The 17,037-nt window shown below is 56.9% G+C and overlaps 1 protein-coding gene across 1 annotated transcript in view; it reads right to left on the bottom strand.

The window, feature by feature from the left end:
• The window catches only part of PXDN (peroxidasin), a 75,446-nt gene extending 60,660 nt beyond the window's left edge, over positions 1 to 14,786 (bottom strand). Inside the window, 1 exon segment of the mRNA XM_053201323.1 lies at positions 14,471 to 14,786. Within this exon segment, the coding sequence (XP_053057298.1) occupies positions 14,471 to 14,679 (209 nt within the window). The 5' untranslated portion in view covers positions 14,680 to 14,786.
• Between the last annotated feature and the right edge of the window lie 2,251 nt (positions 14,787 to 17,037).

The following is a 17,037-nucleotide window of genomic DNA, read 5'->3' as shown; positions in this document are numbered from 1 at the left end:
GATGAGGCCCACCCACACCACGGAAGGCAATCCGCTTTACTCAAAGGTTACTGACTCAAGAAAGTCTACAGTAACGTTCAACCAAACGTATGTCTACTGTGGCCCAGTCTGAAACACACAATTAGCCATCGCAGGCACCCAGGCATGCTGGGAAAGCCAACTTATTGCAACAAATATTATAATTTAAACCGTTGAACGAGTTACTTGAGGTTGTTCCTGCAGAGAGGGAGAGACAGAGCTTGCCCTTTGAGTTCAGCGAAATAACAGATAAACCATGTCATCCTACTGGGCACTCGCCCAACCTTCACCGACTGCTGAGCAGTCACATACTCTCAGCACAAACCAAGCCCAAGAAGCAACCGGTTTCAGGCCTTACCAAACAGATGCGTTTTGCTTGCTGCTTTTCTAAAAGCCTCAGATTAGGCTGTGTTTCAATTACCTACACAGAGGAAATGGATCATAAAATAGAATAAAAAAATACGGAAATCAAATAGTTACTCTCCACCCAAAAGGCTCTGAGGGCACCTCACCTACGGGGCTCCTTACATACAGAACGAAGTTCCCAGAAGACAAGAAATGCGACCCGATTAATTCTGAACAAGAAAACATTTTGGAGAGCTAAGTAAGAGTTTCATCGATGAGAAAGTATCAGAGGACAAAAGAGGCATGGGACAGATGATTAACCCCAAAAGGAACTCACAACAGATGGCTTTGGGGTCGATCACCAGCTTCTGAGGGAAGGACACACAACAAGGCAGAGAGAATAAAAAGTAACCCTGAGCCAAGGAAGGCCCTCTCCAAAGTCTCCTAGGTGGACCTTTTCACTTCAGTCAAGGCTGTTCCACGTCAACAGCCCACCCTGCCTCGCCCACAGTGGCGATGGGACGGTCTTCTTTCTTTGTCCTGATTTTCGGGGTCCGCAGCCCTGGAGTCCTTCCCCTGTGAGAAAACGTAAAGCCCTAATGCAGCACAAACCAGGTCCTCTGCACCTCCAGATGCTGCTAGCTGCACGGGATCCTCGAGGGAACAGAGAAACAACCATTCAGATAATTTTCTGCTGGATGTCATTCTCTCAGGAAACAGTAGTAAAAGGCTGTTTGACACAGAGCTCTAAGAAAGCTCAAACAATAAGAAGGCTTCTCTGTGGCTAAAGAAAATGATAAGGGAGTGGGATTTAAAAGCTGGTGTTTTCTGAGCTCCAAGAGGCCTGGATCTACAAAACAGTTCTTTCCACAACCATTTCCTTTTCTGTGTCCCTCGAGCTAAGCTTCTGATCCCATTCCTGACCAATGAGAGGGAAGGAAGGAGCAGGGACTGGGCTGTGTCAGGATAGAGGCACACGGCTATCACGCGTGGCGGGCACTTCCGGATGTAGTGGTTCCTGTCTGCTGGTACAGGGAGGCCCCTGCAACAGGACGTAATGTGTCTCAGCACCAATGCTTGACACTAGCAGGGATGCCAGGAAGGAGAGAGGGAGGGAGGGATGAACAGGAGGGCAGATGGATGGAGGGGTAGGTGATTAGGTGGATGGATAGACGGATGATAATCTGAATGGGTGGGTGGGTGGGTGGATGGATGGATGGATGGATGGAAAGACAGGCGGATGGATGGATGGATGGATGGAAAGACAGGTAGGTGGGTGGATGGGTGGATGGATGGATGGATGGATGGATGGATGGATGGATAGATGGATGGAAAGACAGGTGGGTGGATGGATGGATGGATGGATGGATGGATGGAAAGACAGGTGGGTGGGTGGATGGATGGATGGATGGATGGATGGATGGATGGATGGAAAGACAGGTGGGTGGATGGATGGATGGATGGATGGATGGAAAGACGGGTGGATGGATGGATGGAAAGACAGGTAGATAGATGGAAAGACAGGCGGATGGATGGATGGATGGATGGATGGATGGATGGATGGATGGAAAGACAGGTAGATAGAAAGACAGGCGGATAGATGGATGGATGGATGGATGGATGGATGGATGGAAAGACAGGAAGATGGATGGATGGATGTACAGGTGGGTGGATGTGTGGATGAGAGATACGTAAGTGGACAGGTGGAGGGCTAGATGGAGGAGTGTGACGATAGAAGAAAGGATGGATGGATGGATGGATGGATGGAGTGACACACACAATGATGTAAGACAGTTACACAACAAACAAATCCACAAGAAAACACAAGCTCAAGACTAATATTAGCCACTGTTGCCATGCCAACGCAAACATCCCACATGTCTGAGTAAATAACAAAGATGACTAACTGTATCCACTTTAATCGCTATTTTTAAAAGTTAAAGTGCTGTGCAGCTGAGTACAGAACATCAGAAATATTGTTCCACTCCAGGAAGTGACGAGCCTAATCTAGGTCCCCTTCCCTAACGGAAGCCATGAAGGGAAGTGAAGCCGTATCCTCTGGTGACACACACTCCCACAGGTCTGGGAAATCAGGTTTCTTTGCACAACACTTCTGAGTAAAGAAATCTTCTTGCCCAAGAGCAGTAAACGCTTTCTTCCCCCACAAAGAGAGAAAATAACAATTCAAGAGCTCCAATCACTGCAAAGGCAAAATGTAGTAATGTCAGCCTTACATTTACCAGGAGTAACTCTGAATTTCTTCTGCCCCTGTCCTCAGGCCTTAGCCAATGATTAACGCCAGTTCGCTGCCAGAGTGGCATATTACAAAAGTTGGGAAGGACGGGAACTGGCCGTCACCGAGCACTTCCTGGATCCTCGCAAGTGCTGTCCGCGTGGGGTGAGTTTCATGTTGGTAGTTTGGTCTGTTAGAGAAAACGGCACCTGAGGTGCGTGGAAAATGCATTATGCTTAGTGGTAGTTCCTGTCTGAATCACAAGTATGTGATTCAATCAAAGTCAGGGCACAGAGTGACAGCGCCATCGGTGGCCCCGCAGCCACCAGGAAGAACACGCGGCTGTCACAACATCACACCCCTCCTCCCTGGGCCTGGGGGGCCTGCCTGCCTGCCTCTGCTGGCACAGCCCCACAGTTTAATTCAGCACACTCAAACCATAAGACAAGTCTCCACGGCAGAAGCGTCTCCTGGCCAGGCCGTGTTAGCAGATGCACACGTGTGTTCTTCCTCACTCCTCAAAACGCCCCTACAGTTGGGGAAACCGAGGCCCCAGGGTGAATGAGCTCCCCTGGCAGGCGCGGGGCCAGGATCTGAGCACAGTATCACCCTGCCCTCAGACCAAGGCACCTAACCTGGGGTGCCCCACACACTGGGTTCCTTAGGACGTGTTCAAATAGCAACTAAATGTAATGACTTTGGACGCTGAAGTCGGTCGAAGTCGCTCAAAGTCGTTCAGGGCACTTTGTCCCGTGAGACGCTGGGCAGACCCAGCAGGTATTCGCAGGGGCCTGCCTTGTTCGTACGTCCCGGAACCCATGGGCTCAGAAACGAGAAGGTCGCACAGGGGCGCGTGGAGTGTGGTGGCTACACTGCGGGACACCTCCCTTGTCCCTCAGGTCACAGCGTCTCCACCCAGAATACCGACAGCACACTCAATCCTCATGATCCGGGGATTCCATATCTGCACACTTGACCCTAAAATCAATCCTCACGGAGCTTTTGCCATCACTCGAGGACCGGAGTGGCAGAGAGCCTGAGGGGCCGGACGCCCGTGTTCCTAGCGCAGAAGAGAGCCAGGTGACCCTCTGCTGTCTGGCTCCTGCTCAGGCCGTGAACAGGTGTCCTTCTTGCTGCCCACTGAGTGCTAGGCTGCCTGTGTTCCTGTGCTCTCTTCGGGTGACTTCACAGCTTAAAACTGTCCCCGAGCATGGCGCTGGAGTCCTGTCCAGTTCTGAGTTCGAGAGCCCTGACGGGCCTCAGGAGAAAACAGGTGTGTGGGATGAGCTTTACTCCGGCTGGAGCTGCACACTGTTGGCTGGGACTTCATGGCGGGTCAGCCCGGAGTCTGCATTAAATACAGTGTCTTTAAACAGAAACACACACAAAAGAAGGTCATCCACTGATGGGTTGATGACAGTGTTGTGACGAGACTCCCGGGAACAGGCCTGCATGTCCCCAGGACGGACGGTTCAGGGTCGCTGACCCGTGTCTGCAGTGACCTTAGAGAACAGGACCACTGCGAACAAGGAGGACCCACCGCAAACACGGCCTTCAGGAGCAGGATGCCAGGGGCCCAGGTGCCGATTGTGGAGCTCCTCCCAGGGCAGGTTCCGGGGTGTGAGTGCGACTGCCGCTCCAAGACAGACGGCCAACCACGAGCACAGACCAAGCCAGGAACATCTGGCCTCCAGCGGAAGCCCTAAGGGTCCGAAATAAAACAGACCCAGCCGACACACGGATCAGGTGATTGCCTGGGTTCTCAGGACAAACGCAGATGAAAGTCTTCAGAGAGAAGGCAAATCATAAGGACGAGGGTGTCCTTACCGAGTGAGGAAACAGGTACACACACCACGTTTCCAGGGTCCAGGCATCCGAGGGATGCCCCGTGCGCTGTCCTGCCCGAGAACAACGAGAAACGGCCCCGAAGGGACTAGTTCTCTCAGCGGGAAGGGACCGACTCTCAGGCGACAGAGGACGCCTGTCCCGAGACTCCCCTTGGCCTGACGGGACTAGTTCTGTCACCGGGACAGACGCTCAGCCAACGGAGGACGCCTGTCCTCAGGAAAACACCGACTGTGTCCAGGAAGGAAACAGACCTAGAAAAGCCCGCAATGTGTTGACCAGAATTCTCGGTGCAGAACAAGATGTTGCAGATTACAAAAACGTGCCCGGAAGTAACCAAAATACACACACAATGGCATTGAGAGGGTACTGTTTAAAATAGCAGAAGCGTAGACACAAAGAAATGACCCATAAAAATGGAGTTCAATAAATTTGGTGATTCTGAGCAAAGAAATGCTCCATGGCCACTAGCAGATAGTACAGACCTTTAATTATCACACAGACACAGGGGCACAATGTGCTGCGATGTGCACTACAGAGAAGGACACAAACTGTGCCTCAATTTTTACAGATGATAGAAGGGTGGATGGATGGATGGATCGATGAATGGGCAGATGGATGGGTGGGTGGGTGGACATTCAGACAGGCAGACAGACAGGCGGGCAGACGGATGGACGGATGATGGGGAAGCAGATGATACAGATAGGTGTGTGGAAGACTGGCCAAAGATACGAATGGAATAATGCAGGTGCACAGATGACAGAGACAGAGACAGAGACAGAGAAGAGGATACAGGAAAACAGACGTACCAGCATCTCCGTGTCCGTACGTACACACACGTGAATGGGCACACGTGCATCTGACAGGCAAGCCCAATCCCGTAAGAGTTTCCTCCGACGATAGGAATGCAAGTTATTTGTTTTGTTCGGTCCCTCTGTATTTTCACATTTTTGTTATGAACACGTACAGCTTGCACGAAATACTTTCAAAACACCGTAAGAAAGATAAACTGGACAGTGTGATGCGTGGGTGAGAGGGCAGTTTTGCAGCTTCCTCCCCGAAGGCTCAGCCTTCCTTCAGCAGGAAGGCCCCTGGGCACACGTGCAACTGGCCGAGGGCGTATGAGAGGTGAGCCCTGACGAGCAGCTGAGGGCCCGAGACAGAAGGCCTCGGGGCAAATGTCCAAGGATCGTACAGACTTGTGCACAACGTCAGAATCTCGGGAAGCAAACAGGAAGAGCCAGTGCCCCGCAGACAGGCACAGGCCAAGTGTGCCCCACACGTGGGCAGCTGGACAGGCACGGTTTCCATCCCGAACCTCAAAAACAGCAGATTCTGGTTCCAGAAGCTGACGATCCAAGCCGAGCACTGTTTCCTCCTGGTTTTTCTCCCTCTGCCTCCCATCACCTCCACGTTATCTCTGATCACCTAGGACAGACACCAGCCCAAATCCGTCAGCCCTCCGAGAAGTCTTTGGTTAAGCAACTGGCTTAGGAGAAATGTGGCTTTGATCCAGGAGTTACAATCCCTGAACTATCCTCCACCTACTGAAGATAACCGCACCCAGAGACTCTCTACGGGGGATAAATACACTGCCTTTAACCCCAGACAACAAAATCCTTTTGCTGGAAGGAGAGGGAGCAAGTTGTTAGCCTCCGTTTACCTGTGATGGTATTTTCTAAGCCCACGGCTGGAGTAAAGTGAACAGGGCTGGGGGTGAGGCCCCCGTTTGGTCACACCACACTGAGAAACATGGCCAGCAGCGTCCTGCCATCCAGCTGACCTGTGTCACAAGGGGCCCGGAGCTCAGAGCTGCTCTGTGCCCTGAATAGCAGTGCCTGTGGCGGACGGGACAGGAAGAGGGGCCTGACTCGGGGCACGGTCATCAGGCACCACAGTGTCCCCCACAACGGTGCAGAAACTCGAGATGCCTGAAATGCATGGCACTTCCTGGGGGCGCACTAAGTGACGTTCCGTGGGCGGGGCGGGAGACAGCACGTGAGCGCAAGCAGTGTGTCACCTGCGGCGGCCCAGGGCATAGAACCTCCCCCTCGGCGTTCGCTCACCTTCTCTGTGCCTCCAGGACAGTGTGGAGGGCAGGGTCTAAGGGCAGCAGTGCATGGCCAGAGCCCGGGTCCCCGAGTCGCTCTGACAGCAAACATTTGGTAAAGGGCCAGATTGTAACTATTTTGGCTTTTCACAGCTATGCAACTCTGCCTTTGGAGCTGGAAAGCCGCCGCAGATAAAACAGCCGAGGGGGCCCGGCACACACTCGTACAGATCAGTCTACAAGGCGGGCAGCGATCGCGCTGGCCGTGGCCACGGTGTGCGGCCCCTGGCTCACAGCAGAATCCCGGGGACGGCTGCCCAACCAGGGCCATCGCCACCGCGCCCCTGTGGGTCAGGTAAAAACTCACGTCGTTTCAATCCACCTAGACTTTGCGACCAAGCTGATACAACAGCATTCCAAAGGCAAAGGGGGAACAGCAGGGTGGCATAGTTTTTAATTCTTTTTCAGTCTAGACTTAGGCATGTGAAGCCAGTGGCTGCTTGCTTCTTCTGTTACCTTGTTTCTTTAATTTTGTTTTATGTTTACGCATTTTTGAGAGACAACACGAGCGGCAGAGAGAGGGAGACGCAGAATCCGAAGCGGGCTCCAGGCTCCGAGCTGTCAGCACTGAGCCCGACGCGGGGCCCTGAGCCGAAGTCGGACGCTTCACCGACTGAGCCACCCAGGCACCCCAACTGTTACTTACTTTTTTAATGCACTTTGTTGCAGAATAATTTAAATTTTTTTCAAATTAGAAACAAAAGCAGGTGGGGAAATCACACTTTTGAGGGACTGGACTTGCTCTCCTGTCTGAAGCGACCTAAAAGCCCACAAAAGACACAAAGCAAGTATTGCGAGGACCGTACATGTGGGTCAAGAAAGGACATGATCCCTGAGACCATACAGGCACCCCAGAGGTCACGCCCTACAGGAGGGGATGATGCTGTGCCTCTGGGGAGACCGAGGCAGCTGACTCAGGGCAGTGTGCGGAGAAGAATGCACCAGGGGGAGCAGGAAAACCCCAGGGATCCACTCGGCATAAAGCATTCGGCTGGGTGTGCAAGGGCCAGTGGAATCCGAAGTAGAAGAAAGGAAATTAACAAAACAAAAACCAGAAAAAAGGAGAAAACTCAATGAAGCCAAAAGGTAGGTTTTTGCGAAGGTCGGGACAACGGATGAGTCTCCTGCAGACTAGTCAGGTAACAGCATTTGTCACCAGAAGCCAGAGGAATGGCATCACGAACGGCCCCGCAGATGTTAAGGGGTGAAAAGGAACAACTTTAGGAGGGCAAGCGCCTCGGGGACACCGTCTACCCGTGCTCATTCGGGAAGAAAATGCTGCCTTGACCGATCGGGACTCACTGTAAGCTCATCTTCCCGCGAAGAAGGGAAGCTTCCGCAGGAAGTCCTGCCAAACATTCAAGAAAAGACTCATATAAGCAGTTCTGCCCACACTCACCCAAAACGTGGAAAGGGCAGGAATGCTCCTGAACTCATCACCGGGGGCCGGGCTGACCCTGAAGTGTCCAAATCAGACCAAGACATTCCAGGAACCAGGACAAAGACCAACATCCCGCAAGCGAACACAGACCCGGTAACCTCAGTGGGGCAGGACGGGGCGAGAGGGGTCTCGCAGGCGAGGGGAGGGAGGGCCCTCACCCTGACCGTGGTGAGGGCTTCACAGGCAGGGACAGATGTCAAACTTACCACCTTCAACATGAGCACCTTTCTAAATGTCAATTGTGTCTCAATAAGGCTTTTTTTTCCTCACGTGAAAATTCGCCCAAAAGTCAAAAAAGGAACATTATCGCTGGTTCAGCACGTGCTTCAGGCCCTACTATAGAGCAGACCCGGGATGATCCCAGCGAGCTCTGTGGTCTGGGGAGACCCGAGCCCGTTCCCGCCCAGGGGTGGACTCGGAAGCAGCCTTCTCCCCGTGAACCTCGTCCACCGCCCTGGGCTGGGCCTCCAGGCTGGAAGGAGATGCTGGATCCCTATCCTCCGTGAGCCGAGTGTCCTCTGGGCATGGAGGTCTGGAACAAACCACTCTAACCAGGCCACGGTGCCCCGGGACACACGGAGGGGGGTGGATCATCGCCAGGTGAAGCTCTGTTCCCCAGGGCAATGTTGAGAAACAGTTTCCAGAACAAAGAAACCAGCCAAGAAATTAGCGAAGTGGGCACCAGGAAAAGGGGACGCCCAGAGGAACCCGTGAAGCAGCGAACACGTTCCTTCCCGACTTTCTTGCCAGGTTCCGGTTACACCGCGTGAGTTATCTTGTTGCTTTGTGATGGATCCTGCGACATCATTTCGTTGCCACGTCTGAGGATTTACCCATGAGGTTCTTGGTGGACATGTGCAAAATTAACTTCAAGACAATGTGTAAGTCATTGAAACGATCAACTTAGATTTTGAATCTATCGACGAGATTATCCCTCACGCCAACAGAGCACCCACTTACCTGCGGCAGGGACACCCGGTCTGCACAAATCGTGTATGCAGCACACAGGGGCCCAATACACAGGAGCCCATGACCATTCAGGGGCCAGCATGCAAGAGCCCAGCACGCAGGAACCCATGAGCACACGGGCCCAGCACGCAGGGGCCCATGACCATTCAGGGGCCAGCATGCAAGAGCCCAGCACGCAGGAACCCATGGGCACACGGGCCCGGCACGCAGGGGCCCATGAGCACACGGGGGCCCACCTGCTGCAGGAGCCACTGCCCCGCACAGGGAGAGGAGCCACCAGCAGTGTCCCAGCAGGCTGCTGAGGCATCATATTCGGGAAGGTTTAACTGCTTTTAAATTGCATTCACCAAAAAACGCATTTTTAAATCAACTGCATCGTCTCCTACTTTCTCACGTGGCCCCTAACACGTATGGAAACGGTCACGATTAAAATGCTGAGTACATTCGGACGCCGCGCTTCAGGAGACCTTCCTCGCTAGGCGCTGGCATTCAGAGAGCACAGGGCTTCTCCAAGTGCACACAGCACGCAGAGACGGGGCGGGGGGACCAGGCCCCTGCCTCCCAGCCCTGGGTTCTGACTGCAGAGCTCAGAGTTCGGCCACAGCCCTGCTGGGATCTACTCCAGTTTCCGCCCTGCTGTGGTGTCTCCAGTCAGAGAGAAAAAACTCCTACTGAGCCGATGGGCATCAGCCCAGTGAATGCAGGCCAGACCTCTACTGGTTTTCCAACTGATGGGAAAAAGTTCCGGAGACTGGAACTGTCTCCGTTTCTGCTGACCTTTGCAACGTTGAACCTTTCATCACTGCAGGGGACACCTGTCTGTCTGCCCGGCACTCGCTTCTTCCCTCCAGGCCACGCGCCCTCGACCGCTTCCAGCCCACGGCTCAGGCAGAACAGACTCCTCAGGGCTCCAGAAGCTGGTCTGGCCAGTGCGGAGCTCCAGAACAATTCCCAGAGCTCGAACAAGGGGCTGCCCGTGCTGTGCCCAGGCCGTCACGAGGGAAGCCTACAGTCGCCTCTACAGAGAGAAACCGAGTCACGGGACGGGCAGAGAAGGAAGCCAAGCCGAGTCAGAACCGCCTCCTGGATTCAGAGGTGCAGGGACTGACGAGCTCAAAACACACGGGAGGAAGCTAGTTCTCCAAACTCCTGAAGCCCAGCTAAGCTGCTGTGAGTTTCCAAGAGGGCCACCTGGTCACACGGCCTCCAAACACAAGCTTTCGAGGGTGGGGCTGGGGCTGTGGCCACACACACAGAGCCCCACTACCCGGTGACAAAGGTCTCAGTCACAGCTCTCCCAGGGAAGGTCCCTCCCGGAGCCTGTCCTGAGCGCTGAAGAGCGTCCTCTCCTGCCGCTCTCCAGGCTGACCGCCAGCAGCCGCCCGTCGGCGCGGACCCGAGGAGCAGCGAGCATGGGAGGACACTGGCCCATCACCCTCGCGGGAAGATAGGTTTCCACTACCTGAATATTTTAGAAATATTTTCGTGGTGCTTTTCAAGTACCTTTGAGCTAAAGACTCTGACTTCCTCATGACTGGGAACTTCAAAGGAAAATCAGAAATTGTAAGTAAGCCAAAGGCTCCAGCACCCCCCAGCGTCCTGCAAAGCCCAGCGGAGCCACCTGGCCGCCTCCACCTGGATGGACCCGGTAACCTTCAGGTCAGCCTCCCCAGGAGCCCAGGGTGTCCCCAGAGGGCACGGTCAGGACTGAGGGGCTTCCTGTGAGCCAGAGGGACGGCCCAGAAATGCCGAGAGGAGAGCCCAGCTGGAGGGCGGTGCACTGCCCACCCCCACCTTGGACACGTTTCTACGCAGCCCCCGTGAGCGAGACCCCATCACTGTGCCAGGGGGACTTGGCGGGAAATATAATCTCCCGACAGTCAGGCCTGGGAAGCTGCAAGGGAGGCTGGTGACCCAGGGGCAGAGACAACGTGAGACATGACAGACAGCCAGCGGGCATCACCATCCCCAGAGGGGCCTGGGGATGGCTGGGGACCCCACCCATGAGGCGAGAACCCCAGGGCCGCTGCAGGGCACACTGGCGGCACCCCAGGTCCACAGCGCTGCCCGCACTGAGCAGCGCCCCCTCCAGCGCGCCACAGGACCAGGTGTTCCCCGAGGTGGGACTGCACGCGGGCACAGACCGCAACACACAGTCCGATCGGGAAACAGAGGGGGCAGAACAGCAGCCTGGCGGGCAGAGCCCCTACCTACTCTGGGACCGGGCTGCGTCCCCGGGCTTCCTGTCACATGGACAGCTGTCTGGCGTGGCCTGGGCTGTCTGATGGCCATCAGTTTGGGAGTAGATTCCCATGAGCTCACAATGGAGGCCACAGGGAAAGAAAGAGGTTGGGGGAGGGTGCGGAGGGTGGAGGGCCCGTCTGCCCGAGGCCAGAAGCCCAGTGCGGACAAAGAGGCCGTGTTGAGAGGAGGGCCAGAAGGGCAGAGATGTCACACTGTTTTAGTCCTCGCTTTTTAATTACCGTGGGGACAAGCTTCTCCTGTGGTGAACAGACTAGAACATTCAAACTGGAGCAGGAACTTCTACAAACACTCCCAGGCTGAACTGCACAACAGCACCAGTAGACCAGTAGAGAGGGGGCTTGTTGAGGCTGCCCGGGAGCACGTCTGAAGAAGCACAGCGACAGAGCAGAGCAGGGAAACCGGAGCGGGAAACTGGAACCCCAGACCGGAGCCCCAGACCAGAGCCACAAACCACAGACCGGAGCCCGCAGACCGGAGCTGGAGGCTCCAGACCACAGGGGGCCAGTGCGGCTCACTCTAGAACACGCCAGATACTTCCAGTGGGCATGAGCTGGGCTCAACCCAAACCTGAATCACAGGGTGGTCACAGACCGTTATTTTTGAAGCCCTGACCACGAATCTAAACAACCCAGTGTCTGCCGGGTTTGAACACACTCCGGGAGCACTTCAGGAGATGTCAGAGTTCGGGGATTCTGAGTCAATCCTTTTTGAGGGGGTGCGGGGCGTCTTAAAAGTAAAGGGCTGACGTGGGGTCACATGGTCCAACTAACCTTGAAGCCAGGTTCTATCTTTATCTTCATATTTTTAGTGCCCAATTTCTACGAAATATTTTTAAAATAGGAAAAAAAAAAATAGTGATGCATGAGAGCAGAGAGCTGGGAGAAAAGCCACAAAGGAAAATTAAATATTTCTGCATGAGCGGAGCTTGTCATGTGATGGCACCTACCAGAGCCCGAGCGAGCCTGGCACCTCAGACCTGGCCTTCCTCCTCCTCCACAGGGTGCATGCCTTCTGGACCGTATCCTGCCTCCCAAAGCCTCCTCCCTCACCATTTGTTGCCCTGCTCCCACGACCTCGGTCCGGGGCCCAGTGACCCACACAGGGTCCCCTGCTGGAATGTGTCACCGCAGGAGTCAGCTCGGCCCTCCTCCCAGCGTCTCCGGCCCAGGCAAGTGCCCTCTTCCCGGGCCTGGGTCTGCAGGGCTGTGAAATGGGTTTGTGTCCATTTCAGCACGAATCTGTGAAAGTCTGCTTCCTTCTGGAAGGGATTTGGTCAGCAGAGTGTCCGTTCTGCCTGCCTCACAGAATCCAGCAGACCAAGCACGGGCATTTCAATACATTTTCGAAACTACAAAGAGCCGTGAAAATATATGGTAAAGTTTACGCAAAAGAACGCTTTCTGGAAATCTTTCAAGTGTTAACTATAATGTCACATTCCAGGCCTACCATCGGCTATTTGTCAAACACTCTTAAACCTCTGTGGAGAATCTTGCCATGAACAGTAAGCCGGAAGACTGCATTTCTGTTCCACAATGCTCATATTCTAAGATACTGTTCTTTTTTGGGGCGCCTGGATGGCTCAGTCGGTTTAGCGTCCAACTTCGGCTCAGGTCATGATCTCTCGGTCTGTGAGTTCGAGCGCCGCGTCGGGCTCTGGGCTGACCACTCCGAGCCTGAAGCCTGCTTCAGATTCTGTGTCTCCCCCCTCTCTGCCCCTCCCCCCGCTAGTGCTCTGTCTCTGTCTCTCTCTCTCAAAGTTAAATAAACATTTTCTAAAAAAATGTTTAATGCTGTTCTTTTTAAAAAGCAATTAAGAGTTGGAGACAAAGCACAGTACTGGCCAGATGTGAAAAGTGGTTTCGGGTCCAAGTTTCTCCCAGTGACTCAGTAAAGAAATTATCCATATCCAGAAAGCCTTCACTGTGCCCGCCATCGAGTCTGTTAGTTTACAGTGTGGTGCCCTCTGGGGCGTCCTCTGGAAGGAAGGCCGATCTCTCTGAGAGGGACAGCTTGCGGAGGGTGACTCCCGCCAAAGACCCGGAGCAAGCTGCGTTGCAGAGTCAGCGGCCGGGAGAGGTGGTCTGCCACGGACTCGGGTTAAAAGTCCCAAGGCTGAGCGCCCACTTCCTAGAGCTCACTTGAGATTTTACAACTTCTGCAGGCCCTTGGGCGGTGCCAAAGGAGTTGGGCTCAGCCAAGAAAAGTGGAAACTATTTTTGGCATCCAGAGGGGCAGCTGTAGGCCGCGGACACAGTCGGCGCCTAAAACGCATGCCTGCCTTTACAGATTTGGAGAGCTTCTAATCCGGGACGCATCCGGAAACCTCGAGGCCCGAGGCCAACTCGGAGCGCGCCAGGCCGGGGCCGCGGGCGCAGGTCGCCTCCGCAAGGCCTCCGCGGAGGGGGCACTCCAGGGAGGGCGAGGCCGGCCCGGGGGTCTGCGCACGCAGAGGCCAAGAGCCGGGCGCCCTGTACCCACTGGAGCGCCGAGCGGCGGCGAGTGTGGCACCCCCGCGAGCGGCGCGCCCGGGCGGAAATGCGCTCGGCCCCCTCCGTCTACACCCGAGCTGGCCACGGGGCTCGCTGAGCACAGGGAAAGCCAGAGGAAACGGGCGCCCCCGCGAGCAGGGGGTACCCGGGCGGGAGGTTCTAGGCGCCCGGCGTATGCGGGGACCAGGAGGCGGTGCTGCGGAACTCTGAGGACCCAAAGAGGGGACGAGGGGACCGCGGTCCTGCAGGAGGGGGAGGCGCGCGGGGGCGCACCGCGCTTGGGCAGGCAGGGTCCGACCCCCGCCGCAGAGAAGGGGGTGCGGAGGAGGAACACCGACAGGAGAGGGAACCGGGAAGGGGGCGGCGTGGAAGAGACGACGGGGCGGAGGGCGGGGGGATACGGTGCGCCCGGGCAGGGTGGGGACCGGGAGCGGCGGGAGCTGCGAGAAGGGGGCACCGAGGGGGGACGCGAGCCGACAGGGAGGGGCCTGCGGGGGCGGCGAGCGGGACTCTCCCGGGGCTGCCCCCCCAGCCCGTCCCCCCCCCCCCCGCCCCCGACCAGCCGGGGATTCCAAGCCGCCGGCTAACAAAGGAGGCTCCGGAGGCCGCGCGCCCCGGCCCAGGCGGACAAAGGCCCGCGCCCGCCCGCGCCCTCGGGCTCCCCGCCGCCCCCCGCCCTCCCGCCCGTCCGCGCCCTCGGGCTCCCCCCCTCCCGTCCGCGCCCTCGGGCTCCCCGCCGCCCCCGCGGCACTCACAGGATGGAGGTCTGCGGCGCCACGGCGGGCACGGCCTCCAGCAGCAGATGCATGCAGCGCACGGTGCTGCGGAAGCACAGGCAGCGGCTCGGGCAGCCGGCGCCCGGCTTCGGGGTCCCCGTGGCCAGCGCCCCCCAGCCGCAGCACAGCACGAGCGCCAGCAGGCAGCGGCGCGCGGGGCCCGCGGGGCCCGCGGGGCGCACGGCCATCGCCCTGGGCGCGCGGCGCTCGGGGACGCGAGACGACCGGGAGGGCCCGGCGCGACCCTGCGGGCTCCGGACTGCGCCCGCCCGCGCGGCCCACGTCCCAGCGGTGCGCGGGGGGCGGGGGGGCGCCAGCTGTGCACATGCGCGCGGCTCCTCCCACCGCACCCGCCCCGAGGGCCGGGGCGGGGCCGGGCGTGCGGCCGCGGCGCCCCGCTCTCCGCCCGGGGGCCCCCCGGGGCCAAGTCCGGGTCTGCGCGCGGGAGCTGCGGCCTGGGCCACCGCCCCGAGCCGCGTTTGCCGCTCGTGTTGTGTGAGAGCGGTGTGAGCGTGCTCGCTCTGCTCCGGACCCAGTTCCACGAGGCCTCTTCTCTCCCTCCCTCTCTCTCTCTCTCTCAATCTGCACCCCCTTCTCTAAACACACACAAGCTGCAGCAGGATTGGAACCAGGCAGACGGGCACCTGCCTGTGACCCCGCGGCCCTCTTTCTGCCGCTGCTGCCCCCAGGGCATTGTTCCGAGCACAGAAGACATTTGTGTAGGGTCCTGGGTTCAGTGCTGGGCCAGGATGTCGCTCAGTGCCCTTGCAGGTCCCTCCCTGGTGGACACACCCCCAGGAAACCCTCGGGCCCACCCCAGTGGGACATGGGTAGAACCATCAGGAGACACAGGGGGAGATGTGGGAAGGAGGGTCAGGAGGAGAGACTGAGTCACACACACACACGCATCTGCACTTTTGTTCTAGCACTGCACGTGTGATCCACTGATTCTCACAAAAACCCCATTCCTGCATTTTACAGGTAAGGACCAGGCCCAAGTGCCAGTGTCAGAGCGCAGCCCAGGTCTGGGATGTGTCCACTGTGTGACCTGGTGGCAGTCTACCCCAGGTGTGCCTGAGGGCACGTGGGGTGAGGCTGCCTAGTGGCCGGGCACTTTCCTGGTGACGGGTTAGCACACACCTCCCAGGGTCCCCACCTGGTGGCAGCTTGGCTGGGGTCTGGCTCAGGTCCTTCTGGAGGCTTGCACGCCGGTCATTGAGGTCACTGTCGCCACTGCCACGTGAAACAGCTTTCCTGGCCGCCGGGGGACCCAGCACAAGCCACCCCAGGGGCCTGCACGCTAGCCAGGCACAAAGCTTCCCCACTGCGTGCTCCTGGACTCCACACGCTTCTCCACGTGCCATCCGAGTGTCCCTGCCTGAATGCCCCACGAGAATTTCAGCACGATCATGTCAGAAACACGAAACATTCCTCTCCCTGGAAAACGCACTTTTTCTCCCGAATCACTGGTCTGCTGCTCCAAACCACCTTCTCATAACTTCAACCTGGAGCTGCCCCTACCCTGGTCCTCACCCTGCACGATGGAGTCGTGAACCACACTGCGCGTCACTGCCAGAGACCCCGTGCTCTCCCCGACCTGGCTTTCCGTGACCACCCCCAGCCTCTGGCTCAGCACGGAGGCCCCCTCCCGGGCACCCTCCTGCTGAGTCTGCCTGGCCTTCTTCCCCGCAGTGGACAGAGAAGAGGTCACAGCTCTGACCCCGCCACTTCCTGTCCAAACATCTGATTTAAGCGGGCAAAGGCCACATTTGACAAGACACCTTTCACCCACTGCCACGCCCAGGAGGCGGGGGCATCTCTGAGCAAAACACAGTGTTGCCTTCTCTTCTCAGCTCGACAGCAATGTCTACACCAGCCGTGGGGGCCCTGTCCCGTGTCCATCTGGCCGGGCTACTGACACACAGAGCTTGGGCCCAGCTCTGACCCAGGTGTTGTGCTGCAGGGGTTTGCAGATGAGACGAGCACGGGTGGATGTGTGCAGTCTGCTGACTTTAGGTAACGATGGCCTCCACAGTGTGGGTGGGCCTCACCCAATCAGTTTATGGTCTTAAGCATAAAAATTGGGCTTTTCCAGAGAATAACTTCTGCCTCAAAACCGCAGCATCAACCCCTGCCTGAGTTTCCAGTCTGTTGGGCTGCCCTGCACACAAAGGGATTGCTGGTCCCCACAGTCACATGAGCCAGTTCCTTAAAACCCATCTATCCATCCCTCCATCCTTCCTCCCTCCTCCCTTCCTTCATTCCTTCCATCATCCTCTTGTGCTGCTTCTCTGGAGACCCCTGACACACGGCCATTTGCAGGATGCTGAACGAGGAGGTATAGGGGGGAAGCCGGTGCGATCATTTGTCCATGAAGAACTCACATTTTTGCGATGAAGCTCCTTCTATCGAGCTCAATTCACCTCACTTGTCTGTTGTTCATGCTTCCCTGCTCCTGCCCTCTAGAGGCCCAGGGAAGCCTCACACCTCCAGGTTCCTGGCCTTCCCCCGGAGGGCTACAAAGCCGCTGAAGGTCTCCCTTGCTA

This window comes from Acinonyx jubatus, chromosome A3 (assembly GCF_027475565.1).
Source record: "Acinonyx jubatus isolate Ajub_Pintada_27869175 chromosome A3, VMU_Ajub_asm_v1.0, whole genome shotgun sequence".
NCBI classification, from domain to species: Eukaryota; Metazoa; Chordata; class Mammalia; order Carnivora; family Felidae; genus Acinonyx; species Acinonyx jubatus.
The sequence above is the reverse complement of the archived record's forward strand: the minus strand, read 5'-3'. Positions and strand labels throughout refer to the sequence as shown.